The 16,199-nt window shown below is 35.1% G+C and overlaps 1 protein-coding gene across 3 annotated transcripts in view; it reads left to right on the forward strand.

Annotated features, from left to right (window-relative positions):
* Positions 1-16,199, forward strand: part of LOC138713609 (uncharacterized) — a 625,997-nt gene that overhangs the window by 552,858 nt on the left and 56,940 nt on the right. For all 3 annotated transcript variants that reach the window (XM_069845830.1, XM_069845831.1, XM_069845833.1), the window contains exon 7: positions 2,302-2,459. In XM_069845830.1, the coding sequence (XP_069701931.1) occupies positions 2,302-2,459 (158 nt within the window). The remainder of the gene's footprint in view (positions 1-2,301; positions 2,460-16,199) is intronic.

The raw sequence follows: 16,199 nt of genomic DNA on the forward strand, positions 1-16,199 counted from the left end.
GAAAATTATTTGTGCTTGAAGTACCATGCAAGTTCCTCTTTTCAGATGCGTATTTACTATGACTTCTATTAGTGAAATTTTTACTGATTTTTTATTTATTTTTATTAATTACCCGCACTTTGATAACGGACATTGAATTTAAAGCAAATATTCTGCCACATATTTTTCTTATATTAGTATATAGATTATTAGTTTGTTTGTTTTCTATTATATATCTCTATATGAATACTAAATCATGCAGATGAAGCCTTTTTTTTTTTTTTGGCTGTGAAATGCTTTTCCTTAGGCATAATTTTAGGTCAAAGTAGCAAGCTGTAATATTATTTGCAAGATGAACTCAACACTGCAATGCACTGATTGTCCAAAAAAAAAAAAAAAACTGATGTAAAAGGTCATAACTTCTCAGAATACAATACTGCCATGTATCATACTGCTATATGCGACACTCATTATACGAGCGTACAGATTCTATAAGTGTTATTTATGAGAAACAAATATGACTAATTTACTTATCACTTATAGCCAGGCTTCGAGATTTGGCACCCGATACAATAAGTTTATTGTGCATGCACTATAGGTTGTTGACTCGCTGCAGGTAGTGAAAGGTAGAGATGTATTGAGGTAACAACGTTGCTATTTAGAATAGAGTACGGTAGTATGGGGAAACACACACATAAATGTACATTCTGAAAGTAAATATACATTACACAATGACAATGTCAAAAGAATGTGAAAAGTAGGACCTATTTATTCTCCTGTCTTTTATAAGCATTTTTGTTTAATTGTACACAGTGTTAATGGTGGAAATAAACATGTAGCATTTTTAATTTCTTCATTTATCCTATTGGTCGTCTTTAGGAAGTGCAGTTACAGTACCGAATTGCAATGTACTACAAGATACATTTTCAGTGTCTCAAACGTAAATATTTTTCGCTCATCTGCCAAACAGAGTTTGTACTGTGAAAAGCTGCGCTCTACGTCGCATGACGTGATAGGAGCAAAACGAAAAAAAACTTAACATCATTGCAGTCTCTAAGAGACAGACTTTTATTCTGGGGTGGCTGTATGTCCATTAATTTGTTACTTATATTACACAATGTTCCATATTCGTTATATTTACATAAAATTGATTTCCATTTCTGTTTTACACGTTCACTAACCAGTGTACTTGGTGTCTCATTAAATCTCGGTGTCATTTTCTCAACTAATTTGAGGGCTTCCGGAATCTCTTGCTCTGATTTTTCTAACTGTGTAATAGTTTCAGACACAGTTTGAAAATATGTTTGTATAAAAACCAAATTACTCGTTAGAACCTTCAAATTCAGAGCGTTTTCCTTTGCGTATTTGTTGGCATTCATTCTACAGTACCCCCACCCACTGTATGCTTTACCACTATACTCAGTACTCCGTTATACGCATTTCCCACTGAACTGCTCTACTGGGTCCGAAGTCTCGAAGCCTGCTTATAGCTTAAGGAGTTAGGTACAGCTTACAGCAGTAAAATGTTTGGAAATATTCAAAATTTTTTTCTTCCAATATTGTATCATGTACAGTAATTAAAATTGGTGTGTGTAAAATATTGTCCTTCTGCTATATGAAAATAAATATATTTTTACGATTTAAACGAATTTTTTTTTTTCAAAATTCAAAATGGTGGTAGTTCACTGTGCAATGACGAAGGTTTTCCCTCATATTTCATAAACTTTTTTACTTTTTCATGTTCTCTCTCTTTCATTTTATTGCTGAAACTCATGTTTAATATATCATGATCTTTCAAATACATTCCTTAATAAATAATAATTTTTTGTGTGTTAGAAGAAAATACTGATATTTGACCATTTTTAAAGTGAATTTATTTTTTATCAGACACTCTACCAAAGGTAGAGAAGTGATGTTGCACCTTATTGTAGAGATGACAGCATAAATACACACAAAAAATTTCATCATAGAATGTTGGATAGTTTCTTAGTTGTGGGAAACTCTTCATCACTGCACAGTGAACTGAATTTTGAAAAAAAAAAATGTAAATATATTTTTTAAGCCCAAAAATATTTTTTTCATATAGCAGCAGGACAATATTTTACACATACTAATTTTCATTATTATACAAGGTACAGTAATGGAGGAAAAAATGTTGAATATTTCCAAAATTTTACTGCTGTAAGCTGTACCTAACCCTTTAAGGATTCCTGTCATTTTAAGTGTTCACTATAAGTTCAGTCCTTAACGTTTGTTTATTGTTTGATGATCTGCTACATGTAATCACGGTGTAATTACAGACTACAATCCGTTGTGTTGCAGGTAAAAATTGACAAAAGCATTCACGGGGAGGAACTTCCGTACGTGTTTGGGGTTCCTCTGGGGAGTGGAATGTTCCCTTCTCACTACCACTACAACGAACCAGAGCGCCAACTGTCCCAGGCTATCATGACGTTCTGGACGAACTTCGCTAAGACGGGGTGAGTCACAAATTAATTTAAAATAGTTGTTATGCAACCGCACAGCACAACCATTAAACTTTTCTAGTTTAAAACAGCGCCACTGCTTTAAAGTCTTCCTCTTTCCCCTCCACTCCTGAGGACGAGTAAGTGAACAATTATTTAGTTTTATACATGCAATATTTCAATTACATTAAACGACCAAGTTGGGAAGAATTCATAGACATAACAACGAGACCTCACAAGACTCTATTTCAAAGCTAAATGAGTGTTAGAAATTCCAACCTCTCTTTTTGTTAATGGTTTTCGGCATGTATAAACTACCCTGGATGCAGAAATGTTGGGCGACAAAATGTTTTCACATCTGCGGTAATCATTTAACATCAACAAACAACAATAGTAACTTTCATCTTCTGTCATATAATGGCGTGTTACAGTTAGGCGAGGCGCGGAAGCCACTTATCTTTAGATATATAAACTATTTTAAAAGTCATTTCAAACATTAAACCGGTATAAATATTATAACATTTGAGATAGGGAAAAAACAAAAACCTCACAGTATTGGGCCAGCAACAGGGTCCACAAAACATTGGGAAGAAGTTCGCCGTTCTCTTGTTCAACGTACAGCATTCTGTCTGCGACATCATGCACAGCATTTTGCAGATAATGTCTTTGAATAGTGGCACTTTCTTGCGAGATGACATCTTTCAGATGCAGTAGGGTTGTTGAATGTGTCAGGAAAACTCGTTCTTTAAGGTAACCCTACAACCAAAAGTCGGCCGGATTGAAATCTGGAGATCGTGGAGGCCACATTGTTAGAATGTTAGTCGTATTGTGAAAATTCAACTTATACTTGTATTGGGTAAGGTCTTTATTCACGCGTTATGTTCTTTCTCCTGTAATTAAATTCGTGTAATCAGGAATTTTAAGCTGTTGATTGTGTAAATGTAAAAACAGGGAACATCATTCGAACTTATTCCAGGATGTCCTTGTCCTGTCAACAACAGTACAAGTTAACTTGACATATTTCAAATCATTTCAAATTATTCACATATATAACCCACTGTCCCGTAATGTAGATATTGATTACACGTCTCCTAAACAAATATTGATGGTTTTCGGTGGACGCAATGTTTTTTTTTTATGGACTCTTTCAACTTGATTCACTTCCGTCTTCTCTACATTAGAGGATATAGGAAGGGAGGTTTTCATAGCACAATCAACATTCGTTTTCACGGACATATTATATTTAATTTAAATCAAAGTATTAGTTAATTAATCTATCTTCTTCTTCTTCTGCTTTAATTTATGATATAGACAAAAATTATCTGTTCAGGTTCCAAATATCCCGTCACCTTTTCCTTTTTTGTCTCTGAACTCCTCTCTTTACATCTACCTAGCTATATTCTGCTGCTTAGAGAGTCTATCCAGTTCCAAGCTAGAGTATATACATGTGTGAGATCTAGTAATTTATGGGTACATTTCGTTCTGCCTGTATATCAATCAAATATACTCTATTTTATTTAAGTTATTTCACATATATTTATTAGGATACCCATTGTCTCCAATTTTATGGACTACATCCAGTCACAGTGCATAGAAAAAGTATTTGTGCAGACTGTATTTTACTCATCTCTTTTCCCGGGCCAGTTCATATTTCTTGTGGACAAAGCAGATGTTCAGGAGGGTTCTTCTCGGGGTACTCCGGTTTCTCTCTAATATTCCAACAACACTCTCCACCTTTCTGTAATTTCAACTATCGTCTGAAATGTTAAAAATAAGTTGAAATAATTTTTTGGGAATAGAATGGATTTACGATGCTGATATAGGAAGGACTTGGGTTCCGTGCTTGAAGCGGATGAGACCTGACTTTGTCAGGACTGAGGCAGGATGTCCACCTGTCAGCCTCGGATTCACGAAAGTCATTTGTCGGACTTGGGCCATCATCGCAAGTGGGCCAAAGCAAGCCTAGTGCAATGAGAATAACTGAATCGGTTTTCCTAGAGGAAAAAAATTACAGACCGAAATGAATTTTTTATGAAAGTTTTACATAAAATGCTTCTGGAAAGTTGAAGAGAAAAGAAGTAAAAAATGTTGTAATAAGAAACTTCTTCAAAATTAAGGAACCATTTTTACAGTACTGCGCTCGTAAAGCCAAGACAACTTGTCTCTTTCTCTTGGAGGACCCAAGTTTTCGGGGCTATTGAAAGGTATTTGAGTACGTTACCGATAGTTTCATATAATTTTAACATCCCTTTCTGCTTTATTTATAAAAGTACTATTTATTGAGGACCTAGCACATAGCTTACAGCCTGGATTGCCTACATTTTATTTTTCGTATCTTTACCATATTGATTAGCATATATCCCTACATAATCATTAATTTAAAATGGATCACCTGTTCTACAATTTAATCATGTAAGTTAACTTTTCCTGCTATTATCAAAGCGGCAAATTTCCTATTCGTACAAAAATGAGATTTGAAAATAATTCTATAAAACATGGGTCACATTTTGATTATTATTTGGGTTGCAAATGAACTTCAGAAATGGGTACGAAAATATGAAATAAATCAAAGAAATTTCAATTGTTATGTGAAAAAATAAATGTGACAGTCTATGGGGGAATGGGACCTTAACTTCCACTATGACGAAATTTATTTATGGTTACCATCTTACAGATGAGAAAATACTGAACAAAATTATTTTTATTTGTTTTAAAATTTCAGAATAGTGTAGAAGATATAACATTTTTGTAGGAGTAATAACATTTCTTGTTTCAAGTTCCGAAAATTTTTATTAAAATAAAAGAAAACAAATTTAAAGTTTAACTACTTTTAAAGTTTAATATTCCGATCTAGTGTACAATCCCACAGGATATTTTCTGTTGAATCCATATCTTACATCAGAATTGTAATAAGCCGATTCTCATATGAAATATGTTTCTGTCTCTCCAGCATTTGAGGTCTGGGAAGTTAAGATCCCTTTTCCCATAGACTGTCACAAATACATTACAAAACAAGATAAGACGAAAGTAAGGTTTTGAAAAATTACGAGAGTTCTATTTCTAACATACGTAAGGGAATCGTGGGTAATTAAATCCCGAGGCAGGAGGAAATTACAAACAGTGGAAGTGAGATTGCTTCGAAGAGTGAAAGAAATTATAAGAAGAGGTTCGGTAAGAAACAACATTATGCACAAAAAACTTTTGATATAAGTTAATATACAGTATAAATTGCAAAATGAATGACAGTAAACATAATAAATAAGTAAATAAATAGACAAATAAATGAATAAATAAATATATACAAATAAATAGAGAAATAGATAAATACATAAATTAATAAACTAATAAATTAATAAATTAATAATTAATTAACTAATAATTTAATTAATAAATAAATAAATTAATAATAAGTCTCGAATGAGTATCGTAGTGAACAAATATCAGCAAACCTAAGAAAACAAGTGAGGAAAATCTCACTAGGCCTCTACACTGCGTGTACTCCAATTGATTACAACAATTATTATGGCAATGATGATGATGATGATGATGATGATGATGATGATGATGATGATGATATTGATGGTGGTGTTGATGATGATAATGATGTTCTTTTCAATAATATCAGTTAAACTTTTAATCTCTTTAACAGTATATTCCTTAAATAGAACAAGTTCTACTGCAAGCCAACACAATGACACAGTTTACGAGATACCTGTGTATTGAAGTTAATGGCAAGGCTAGTCCTGATGGCGTTTTCGTCTTGACCGAAATAGCAAAGTGAAAGAGTTGCTCTCGAGGCTCGTACTGAATACGGTGCTTTTCCCATTTCTGTAGACTAGGAGATCAAAGGACCCAGTTTGTACACATTCTGTTTTACGCACAATTTGATCTCCTCCAAAATCAATTTTGACTCTCAAAATTGTATTTTCTTTCCTGGGATTGTACACCTAACGCCCTGAAAACCAACAAAGGAATGACCTCATTATTCAACAACACTCTGAATAAAGTGTAGGTCTATGATGGCAATATGACATAGGGACAGTCAGATAAGATGTAATGAGGAAAAAATATGAACTCAATTATTACTAGGAAGAGACGTATTCTGCACACGGAATGTGTGTTATATGTCTTTCTCGTCTTAATTTTACCGTACCTGGTTAACATGTTTCAGCCTGTTATGGGCCATCTTCATGTTAGCCAGATACGGTAAAATTTAAAACGAGAAAGACATATAATACATATTCCGTGTGATATAGTGTTAAACGTTGTGTAATAAAGATGTATAATGATGATATGACGAATCATATAATACACAAATGCAGATGAAGATAGCCCATAACAGGCTGAACCATGTTAACCAGATACGGTAAAAATTTAACACGAGAAAGACACAGACCACCTACAATACATATTCCGTGTGATATAGGGTTAAAGTTGTGTAATCAAGATGTATAATGAAGATAAGACGAATCATATAATACACAAATACAGATGAAGATGGCTCATAACAGGCTGAAACATGTTAACCAGGTACGGTAAAATTTAACACGAGAAAGACATATACATATTCCGTGTGATATAGTGTTAAAGTTGTGTAATCAAGATGTATAATGAAGGTAAGACGAATCATATAATACACGTGAAGGTAGCCCATAACAGGCTGAAACATGTTAACAACGTACGGTAAAATTTAACACGAGAAAGACATATAATACATATTCCGTGTAATAGGTTCTTGTATACCGCCCCATTTAATTTACACTTAACAATAAATGGTAAGTTTAATTATAACTTTTATTTAATTCCGATGTTGAAATAAATAAACAGTTTTGAATCGATAATATCATAAAAGTAATTGTAGATTACATCAATTATGTGCATTTAAGGATTACTTAACATAGTCTGTTCCTATGAATCTCAGAACCGTTGTTCTTCGACGTTCCAACGACACTTCTATCGTCTCGAATATCTGTGTCCAAGTTTCACGGCGCACATGAAATCTGAATTACAGCACTACGTTGTCTCTCTCTCTCTCTCTCTCTCTCTCTATCTCTGGCGAACCGCGTAATTCACTAACGACGTATATATGAAGTCTGAATAACAATATTCTTTCTCTAAAACCGCCTCCCAAGTTCCAATACACTACTTAATTCACTCACGGCACACATCATATCTGAATTCCAGCACTACGCTCTCTCCTGCCGAACCGCGTAATTCACTCACGACGCATATGAAGTCTGAATAACAATATTCTCTCTCTGAAACCGCCTTCCAAGTTCCAATACACTACGTAATTCGCTTACGGCACACTTGATATCTGAATTCCAGCACTACGTTCTCTCTCTCTCTGTCTCTCATTGGAGAACCGCGTAATTCACTCACGACGTATATGAAGTCTGAATAACGATATTCTTGAAACCGCCGTCCAAGTTCCAATACATACGTAATTCACTCACGGCGCACATGATATCTGAATTCCAGCACTACGTTCTCTCTCTCTGGCGAACCGCGTAATTCACTCACGACGTATATGAAGTCTGAATAACAATATTCTCTGTCTGAAACCGCCGTCCAAGTTCCAATACACTACGTAATTCACTCAGAGCACACATTAATTCTGAATTCCAGAACTGCGCTGTCTCTCTGCCGAACAGCATAATTCACTCACGACGCACGTGAAATCTGAATTCCAGCACTACGCTCTCTCCTGTCGAACCGCGTAATTCACCCAAGAGCATATGAAGTCTAAATAACAATATTATCCCTCTGAAACCGCCGTCCAAGTTCCAATACACTACGTAATTCACTCACAGTACACATTAATTCTGGATTCCAGAACTGCGGTCTCTCTCTCTGCCGAACAGCGTAATTCACTCACGACGCATTTGAAATCTGAATAACAATATTCTCTCTCTGAAACCGCCGTCCAAGTTCCAATACACTACGTAATTCATTCACAGCACACATTAATTCTGAATTCCAGAACTGCGCTCTCTCTCTCTCTCTTTCTCTGCTGAACAGCGTAATTCACTCACGACGCATTTGAAGTCTGAATAACAATATTCTCTCTCGGAAACCGCCGTCCAAGTTCCTATACACCAGTGGCGTGGCGTCAATGTAAGCTAAAAAGCTTAGCTTCCCCAGTTAATAATAATTTCATAATAAACCTGCAGTTTATGGAGAAAATTATTTATTAATTTTAATAGAATTTATATTTACGCGTTAAATATTGTGATGCGGCAGCTCAGGATGATTTGTGATGCAGCAGTAAACAAGAAGCCTGCACACACCAGCTTCCAAGCAGACTGGTTTCTTCTGTGTAATCCACCCCGCAGATTTTCCATCCCTTTCTAACTAAAGTCGCAAGTCTAACTAGTCGCAAGGCTCGTAAGAAGCTAGCTTTAACATTTAAAATAAGTAGTTTCCGAGTTATCCCTTTTCGTCAGTTGTGTTCAGTTGAAGTGTTAGTGTGCATTATGGCTGATGTAATAAATAATGAGCGAAATAACAGTTCCTGACACTAATTTACTAGAATTTTTTTAGGACAATTGTATTATCAAGACTGACTTACGAACAAAAGTGTGATTTAAAAAAACAAATGACCGACTCCCTTGCTGTCAATGAAGGACACAACCAAAAGACAGACGCATACTTACGTAATTATACTAATATTGTGATTTCTCTAAGTATGACAGGGAGTGAGCTAATGTTATACGTATACGTGTCTATTTGTTAAGAGATATGTGTAAACCGTGAAATCATATTTTACTACGCATCATTTGAGGTCATGCCTTATTGGTGTTACTTACGATGTTCCAACCAATCTTCGACTTGAAGTTGACTATTATTTATTTTAAGACAGTATTTTTGTAATACGTTTTCTCATATTGCATGAAAGACAACTTGAGTTAGCTTCCCCTGCTCATAATTTCATGCTACGCCACTGCTATACACTACGTAATTCACTCAAAGTACACATTAATTCTGAATTCCAGAACAGAGCCCTATCTCTCTGCCGAAAAGCGTAATTCACTCACGACGTATATGAAGTCTGAATAACAATATTCTCTCTCTGAAACCGCCGTCCAAGTTCCAATACACTACGTAATTCACTCACAGTACACATTAATTCTGAATTCCAGAACTGCGCTCTCTTTCTGCCGAAAAGCGTAATTCACTCACGACGTATATGAAGTCTGAATAACAATATTCTCTCTCTGAAACCGCCGTCCAAGTTCCGATGCACTACGTAATTCACTCACAGTACACATTAATTCTGAATTGCAGAACTGCGCCCTCTTTCTGCCGAACAGCGTAATTCACTCACGACGTATATGAAGTCTGCATAACAATATTCTCTCTCTGAAACCGCCGTCCAAGTTCCAATACACTACGTAATTCACTCACAGTACACATTAATTCTGAATTCCAGAACTGCTCTCTCTTTCTGCCGAACAGCGTAATTCACTGACGACGTATATGAAGTCTGCATAACAATATTCTCTCTCTGAAACCGCCTTCCAAGTTCCAATACACTACGTAATTCACTCACAGTACACATTAATTCTGGATTCCAGAACTGCGGTCTCCCTCTCTCTGCCGAACAGCGTAATTCACTCACGACGCATTTGAAATCTGAATAACAATATTCTCTCTCTGAAACCGCCTTCCAAGTTCCAATACACTACGTAATTCACTCACAGTACACATTAATTCTGAATTCCAGAACTGCGCCCTCTCTCTCTGCCGAACAGCGTAATTCACTCACGACGCATATGAAGTCTGAATAACAATATTCTCTCTGTGAAACCGCCGTCCAAGTTCCAATACACTACGTAATTCACTCACGGCGCACATGAAGTTTGAGTAGCAATATTCTCTCTCTGAAGACCGCCGTCTAAGTTTCACTTGAAACACGTACCTCACAACACACGCCATAACTCCATCACAGCCGATGTTCTCTCTCCGACGACCGTCGTCCAAATTCCAGTCCGTATTCCTCCACGTGAACCTAGGCCTCTCCCCTCAACGGAATAATGTAGAACCCAACAGACCTTAATTCATAACTCACCAATTGAAAGACAGTAAGTTATATCTTCGAGGTACGGTACTCTAGCGTTCAAAGATATGGTTTTATTGTCGTGTAAGCGAACTTTCTAGCCACGGGATAAGTCAGAACCATATATATATATAAATTGACAATCTTTGAAAGAGTTCCGCTAGTTTTCAATAGGTGGTACCATTATTGTGGAGGTTTAAAAAGTGTCAGGGAAATTATTATATAGATCAAGCATAAAATTTAATTATTCTCATAATTGTCCATATGGCGGTTTCCACATAAAACGAGTGTTGTTTTACAATCAGAAAAGTGGTATGAAGAATAGAGTTCTATAATACGGGTATATTTTTGTACGATTGGCAACACTGATTATAATCTTCGCCACCTATTCCTAGAAGTAATAACTAAAGAAGTCACACTTACACCAACAAATTATCGATGACTATCGATTAGTTCGGTCAGATATCTCTGAACGTCAGTGTAGAAAAATAAGGTCACTGCAAAGATGATAATAGTCTGGTACTGCCATATACACCAACGAAAAAAAAAAACAAGTGGCGTTAAAACATAACGCCACACTTCTAAGTGAACTTTTTTGAATTTGTGAAATGCTGGTATTTTTAAATAAGAATTGGATATTTCCATGGCCACATTCTTTCAGGGCCTATTCAGTTATTTTCCATAGATCTTAGGAAAACGTAAAACCTAAGGCAGGAGAGGTATTTCAATTTATAATATTAACCAATTGCCTCTATGATCACTATGAAAATTCAGGCGCGATCGGTTCTAAGGACACTGTTGACGGTAGAGTGAATGGTATTAGCCAGTGCTTTATGGAGAGAAGGTAGTGGTTTACAGAGAAGTTTCAGATGAGCATGTTTTCTGCCCTTGATCTAAATATTTAATATAAAAGATCTCTTGTCTACAGAAAACTGCCTGAATCACAGTTCACCTGTGGTTTTCACATTGGGATAGTCTGGCTTTCGGAGATTTGGAGGAGGTGCAATCTGTTAAAAAGATTAAAGCATGTAATTGTTATTTATCGCTAAGTCATTTCCGAAGCTGCATTCCGAGTCCTCAGACGCCGAGTCCAGCTTCGTCAGTCCATCAGTCCTATTTAGAAAGAGGACATTAAGGTAATAATAATTTTCACATACATGAAAACATTTTTACTAACTTATGAATATGTATGGCACTATTTAGGAGAAACCAACGCCAAATGTGTGACTTCTTGAGTACAAAACCTGAACTGACGGTAAGTTACCAAATGTTGTAGGAAACCTTATATATATAGATTGTTTTAACTACTTTAGCCGTTATTCTAAACGATTTGTATGAAAATTTGTGTGAACGATATTTAGAATACTCAAACTTTTTTGTCAGTTCACAGGGAGAAATTTAAGTTCTTCTCTAGAGATAAGCATTAGGCCTGTAATATATTATGTTACCTAGTTTCTAAAATTTCGCTTGTTATTGATTATACCAATCACAATGGATGAAATTTACTTTTCAGATTTTATTGCACATTCATTAAGGCAACACTGCAAAAAATAAGCGAAGGTATTCTCATTTTATTCATATAAAATTTACAACTTTTGTTAACGTAGTTACTTCGCAGTTTTACTTAAGCACCTGTTTTTATAACGTGGAAGAAATAAGAGAAACAATCGGGGAAAAATAATTATTAAACGAATTCACATGTTTTAAATTATTACTGTATACTTGAGGGCTAAAGCTGCTATTTGTTTACGGCAATCATCGCCGGGCGCACATCGCTGGCGATTGTCGCCTGGAGTCGCTAGGAGTTAAAATGAATGCGCACGGTTTCTTTACAATGATGATCGCCAACGTAGATCGTTAGACGCGACGCAGATAGCTGGAGATTTTTTCTGAAGCAAATTCAGGACGCACATCGCCGCACACATGTTCAATAATCGATATTTAGAGAAGGCCATTTAGAAATATTGAATCGAGTTATGACAGCAAAACAAATGAGAATTGACAGCGATGTACGCTGATAAAGAAACCACTTCCTGACGATCATCGCCAGCGTTTATAATCGCCGGCGATGTGCGTCCAGCGATGATCACCGTAAACAACCGTAGCTTTAAATTTGTCTCATTTTCTTCAAACTGCTTCTATGTAGATAATATTTACCATTAATAAATAATGTTACAAGAGTTATTGCTTTTGAGTATAAATTAATATTTAGTCTACGTGCTGACAATCTAATATTAATATTTTTTTTATCTTTTTGTACAATAATATTATCACTCAGTCATTTCCTTTAAGTTCTTTCGTTGAACAGATTAAATTATTAAACAACTTTTTTAGTTTGCATTTTTTGCGTCTTGAAATTAAGAAACGATTTGAGCAAAATACAATTGAAGTATGATAATAAAAAAAATCAATGTAACAGTTGTATGATCACATTTATAAAAATCTTAAAAATTTAAAATACAGACATGTTTCGGTATTGTATGCTACTCCATCTTCAGTGTGGGTTACGTCCATCAATCTTCAGTAAGTTCATCTTAAATTGTTTATTTGTCAATTCTAAATTCAAGCTATTTCCTGTTAATTTATACCATAATCTATCAAAATTTGTATGTTTATTTTTAATTTTAAATAAGATAAATTACATTTGAATTTAAAACAACAGTCTATTCATTTTTACGATTTAATATGTAATCAATTTTAATTATAATTAATAATTTAGTATTACAGTTTCTAAACAGAAGTTGGAGTAGTGTACAACCCAGAAAAATGTCTGTACCTATATTAAATTTTTAATGATTTTTATAAATGTGATCATACAACTATTTCATTGACTTTTATTTATTATCATATTGAATCAATGATCACTCTAAGAATTTTGACCATAGCATTTCTAAACATTGTGATACAAATGGAGTTTCGGTAGCATTATGAAGAAAAGCCTGCTTTTCAAAATGCATGCAGAAACTTAATTCCTAATTGCGGGTTTTGTTAATAAATTATATATTTAAGAAATGGAAAGAAATAAAGTAATAAAAAATATGAAACGTTAAACTCAATGCTGTAATAAAAATTATTAATTCAAAGTTACGTGGTTGTTAGTCAGTGGAGTCAGATAAAGGAATGGAGTCATAAAAGTAACTACAAATAATTGATTTTAAGTATGATATATTGGCTGAAAATAGCTATCGATTTTTTATTTCGTGATACACGAATGTAATGTTTTAACAATTCCATTGTGCATTGATTCGCCAGTCTTAAATTAGGTTTTATAGACTACAGTGGTAAGTTACTATTCAATCGGGTTCCTGCTTAAATTTTCTGTAACTTATGGGTTACAAATAATGTCTTAGGACAAGCATGCATATTCCATTGCACACGATCTCAGATGAATGGCTTGAGCGCCGACTTTCCACATCAAAGATTCTTATTTAAAAGACTAATGAATTGAAGTGAAACTTGTGGTGAATAAGAAGGATATGTGTTCACATCTCCTACTTCCCAGTCAGCAATCTACAATTTCGTCGCGAGTCGCACAATAGAAATTGTTGCGCTGTGTCACTTTTCCAAGTGAGCAACTCCACACGTCTTATGAGTCACAATTATTCCGTCATCGTTCCAGAATCTAATGCGAGGTCCTTTACTATCCGTTTTTGAACTCGAAATTTCTTTGAGCATATAATAACCATAGTTGCTTGTACCTGAATCGCAATGAAGAGGTCATATTTTATTTAGAACTACAATATCATCAGACAAGTTACAAGATTTCTCTTCAAAGCGGCAACACAACGACTTAGAAATTTCCACTCTGCATGGTTTCTGATCACTGATTATCTTTCCGGCTCTTAAGGATACTTTTCTAAAGCCCAAATCATGATGTAGGATGTGGAAGATACGTTTAGGCCTACAGGAAATTGTCTAAGGCAGGCCTGCAGAACCCGTAAGTAGGGGAAATATGACGTTAGCCTCACTCCACTTCCATTGGAATGATGACTTCTGCGTAGAGTTGTTGACATTTCTTGCGTGTGAAAGGTTTATCAGTGGCGGCACTGTAGTTTTCAAAAAGGATTGTAATAAAGTCATTGTGTTTATAATGCGTTATGCCGTTTCAAGGTTTACGATTATGCTAGATTTTCTGTCGGTAGTTTCTTTGAGACTTCTTTGCGCCTAACCAGCTTTAGATTTTCCAAAACTTTCCTCCTATCATCACCTACGGAAACATACATTTGTAACATTTAAGTAATGAACCTGGAAATTAATATTCTGCAAATGACCCAGTTACATTAAAAAACATATGTACTAAATTGCAATACGTTTTTAAAAGTAGAAGAGGACAACCTCGAAAATATCTGCTTAACACCTTCATCTGTTCGACCAGCTAGGAATTGAACTCATGTCTTCAGAGTGTAAGTCTAGCCTCTCAGCTAACGGCACGCTGCTCTTCATATTATTGGTAATTAAATCAGTCACGAATATTTATCAGTTGAAGTAAACTTTTACTCTAGACTCCGCTCTGGAAACTGTTGGTGTTTCTCCGCTCATTGATTTATAACTCTCGTCGTATCATGAAGGCCTTTACAGTCAATAAACTCGGATTACAAACTTTATGCAAGTTCCACGTCGCTTCTGCTCTTCTAGGAGGTCTTTTGGGTATTACAATGCATCCACTTTAATGCATATACGCATAAGATTGAAGTAAAGTTTGGCTACCAAATGTTACCACTATGCTACAACGTACAGTATTCGTAGCAGGTGTGCAGAGCTCAACGGGAACTACACCAATATAATCACATTTATCTACGTTACTTTATTACTTTTCAATTACAATTGAAAATCACACAGAAATGTTTCATGCGGCAATTTGAATTTATAACTGTAAATAAGTTGTAGATTCGCCAGTTCCTTCCTCTCTAACATAAATTGAATCGGTCATTTGCAAAATCACATGAGTCCACATTTTTACGAAAATGAATTACCGTTACTGTAAGAAGCACTATGAGTACACGCAACATTTCCAGTCAAAACAACATGAGTTCGATCATTACTAAGCATTCTATAAAATCTTAAAATATTGAGTTCTTTCAAAACCACATCAGTACCGGACTCATGTGGCTTTAACGCTTAACGCTATGATGCAGCCATGAGGCATTTGCTATCATGCACTTCTTTGTCAAGGTGTTGGACAGTGAGTGTAGTTCCAAGAGTTCTGTAGGAGAAAAAATAATCAACAGTAATGTATGAAAGTACCTGTACCAAATAGAATAGATATTTTTAATAAAACTACGTCATTTGAAAGCAAGAATGAACAAGATGTGTACCTTCAAGGACTTGTGCATGATATAAAGGAAAAAGTCCTCGAACAGAGATCCCAAAGCAAGAAATACCGTCTTTTTTGGAGAGATAATATGTAATTTATGTTATTTTCCTATTTGAACTAAAGATATGTCTGTACTCATATATTGCCATTAAACATGTGACACACTGGAATGAAAATTAATTATTCGCGAATAACTTTTTCTTTAAGTCGTGTATTATATTTTGAATTAATTTGTGAATGATATGAATCATTTTCAATCTTATATATAACAGTCAATGTGTGTGTGTGTGCGTGCGCGCGCGTGCGTGTGTGTGCTCTATACAAATCTACACGCTTTGACCGATATTTGCCAGAGTTTGCACATTTATCCTTCATAACCCGG

This window comes from Periplaneta americana, chromosome 14 (genome assembly GCF_040183065.1).
Source record: "Periplaneta americana isolate PAMFEO1 chromosome 14, P.americana_PAMFEO1_priV1, whole genome shotgun sequence".
Classification (NCBI taxonomy): domain Eukaryota; kingdom Metazoa; phylum Arthropoda; class Insecta; order Blattodea; family Blattidae; genus Periplaneta; species Periplaneta americana.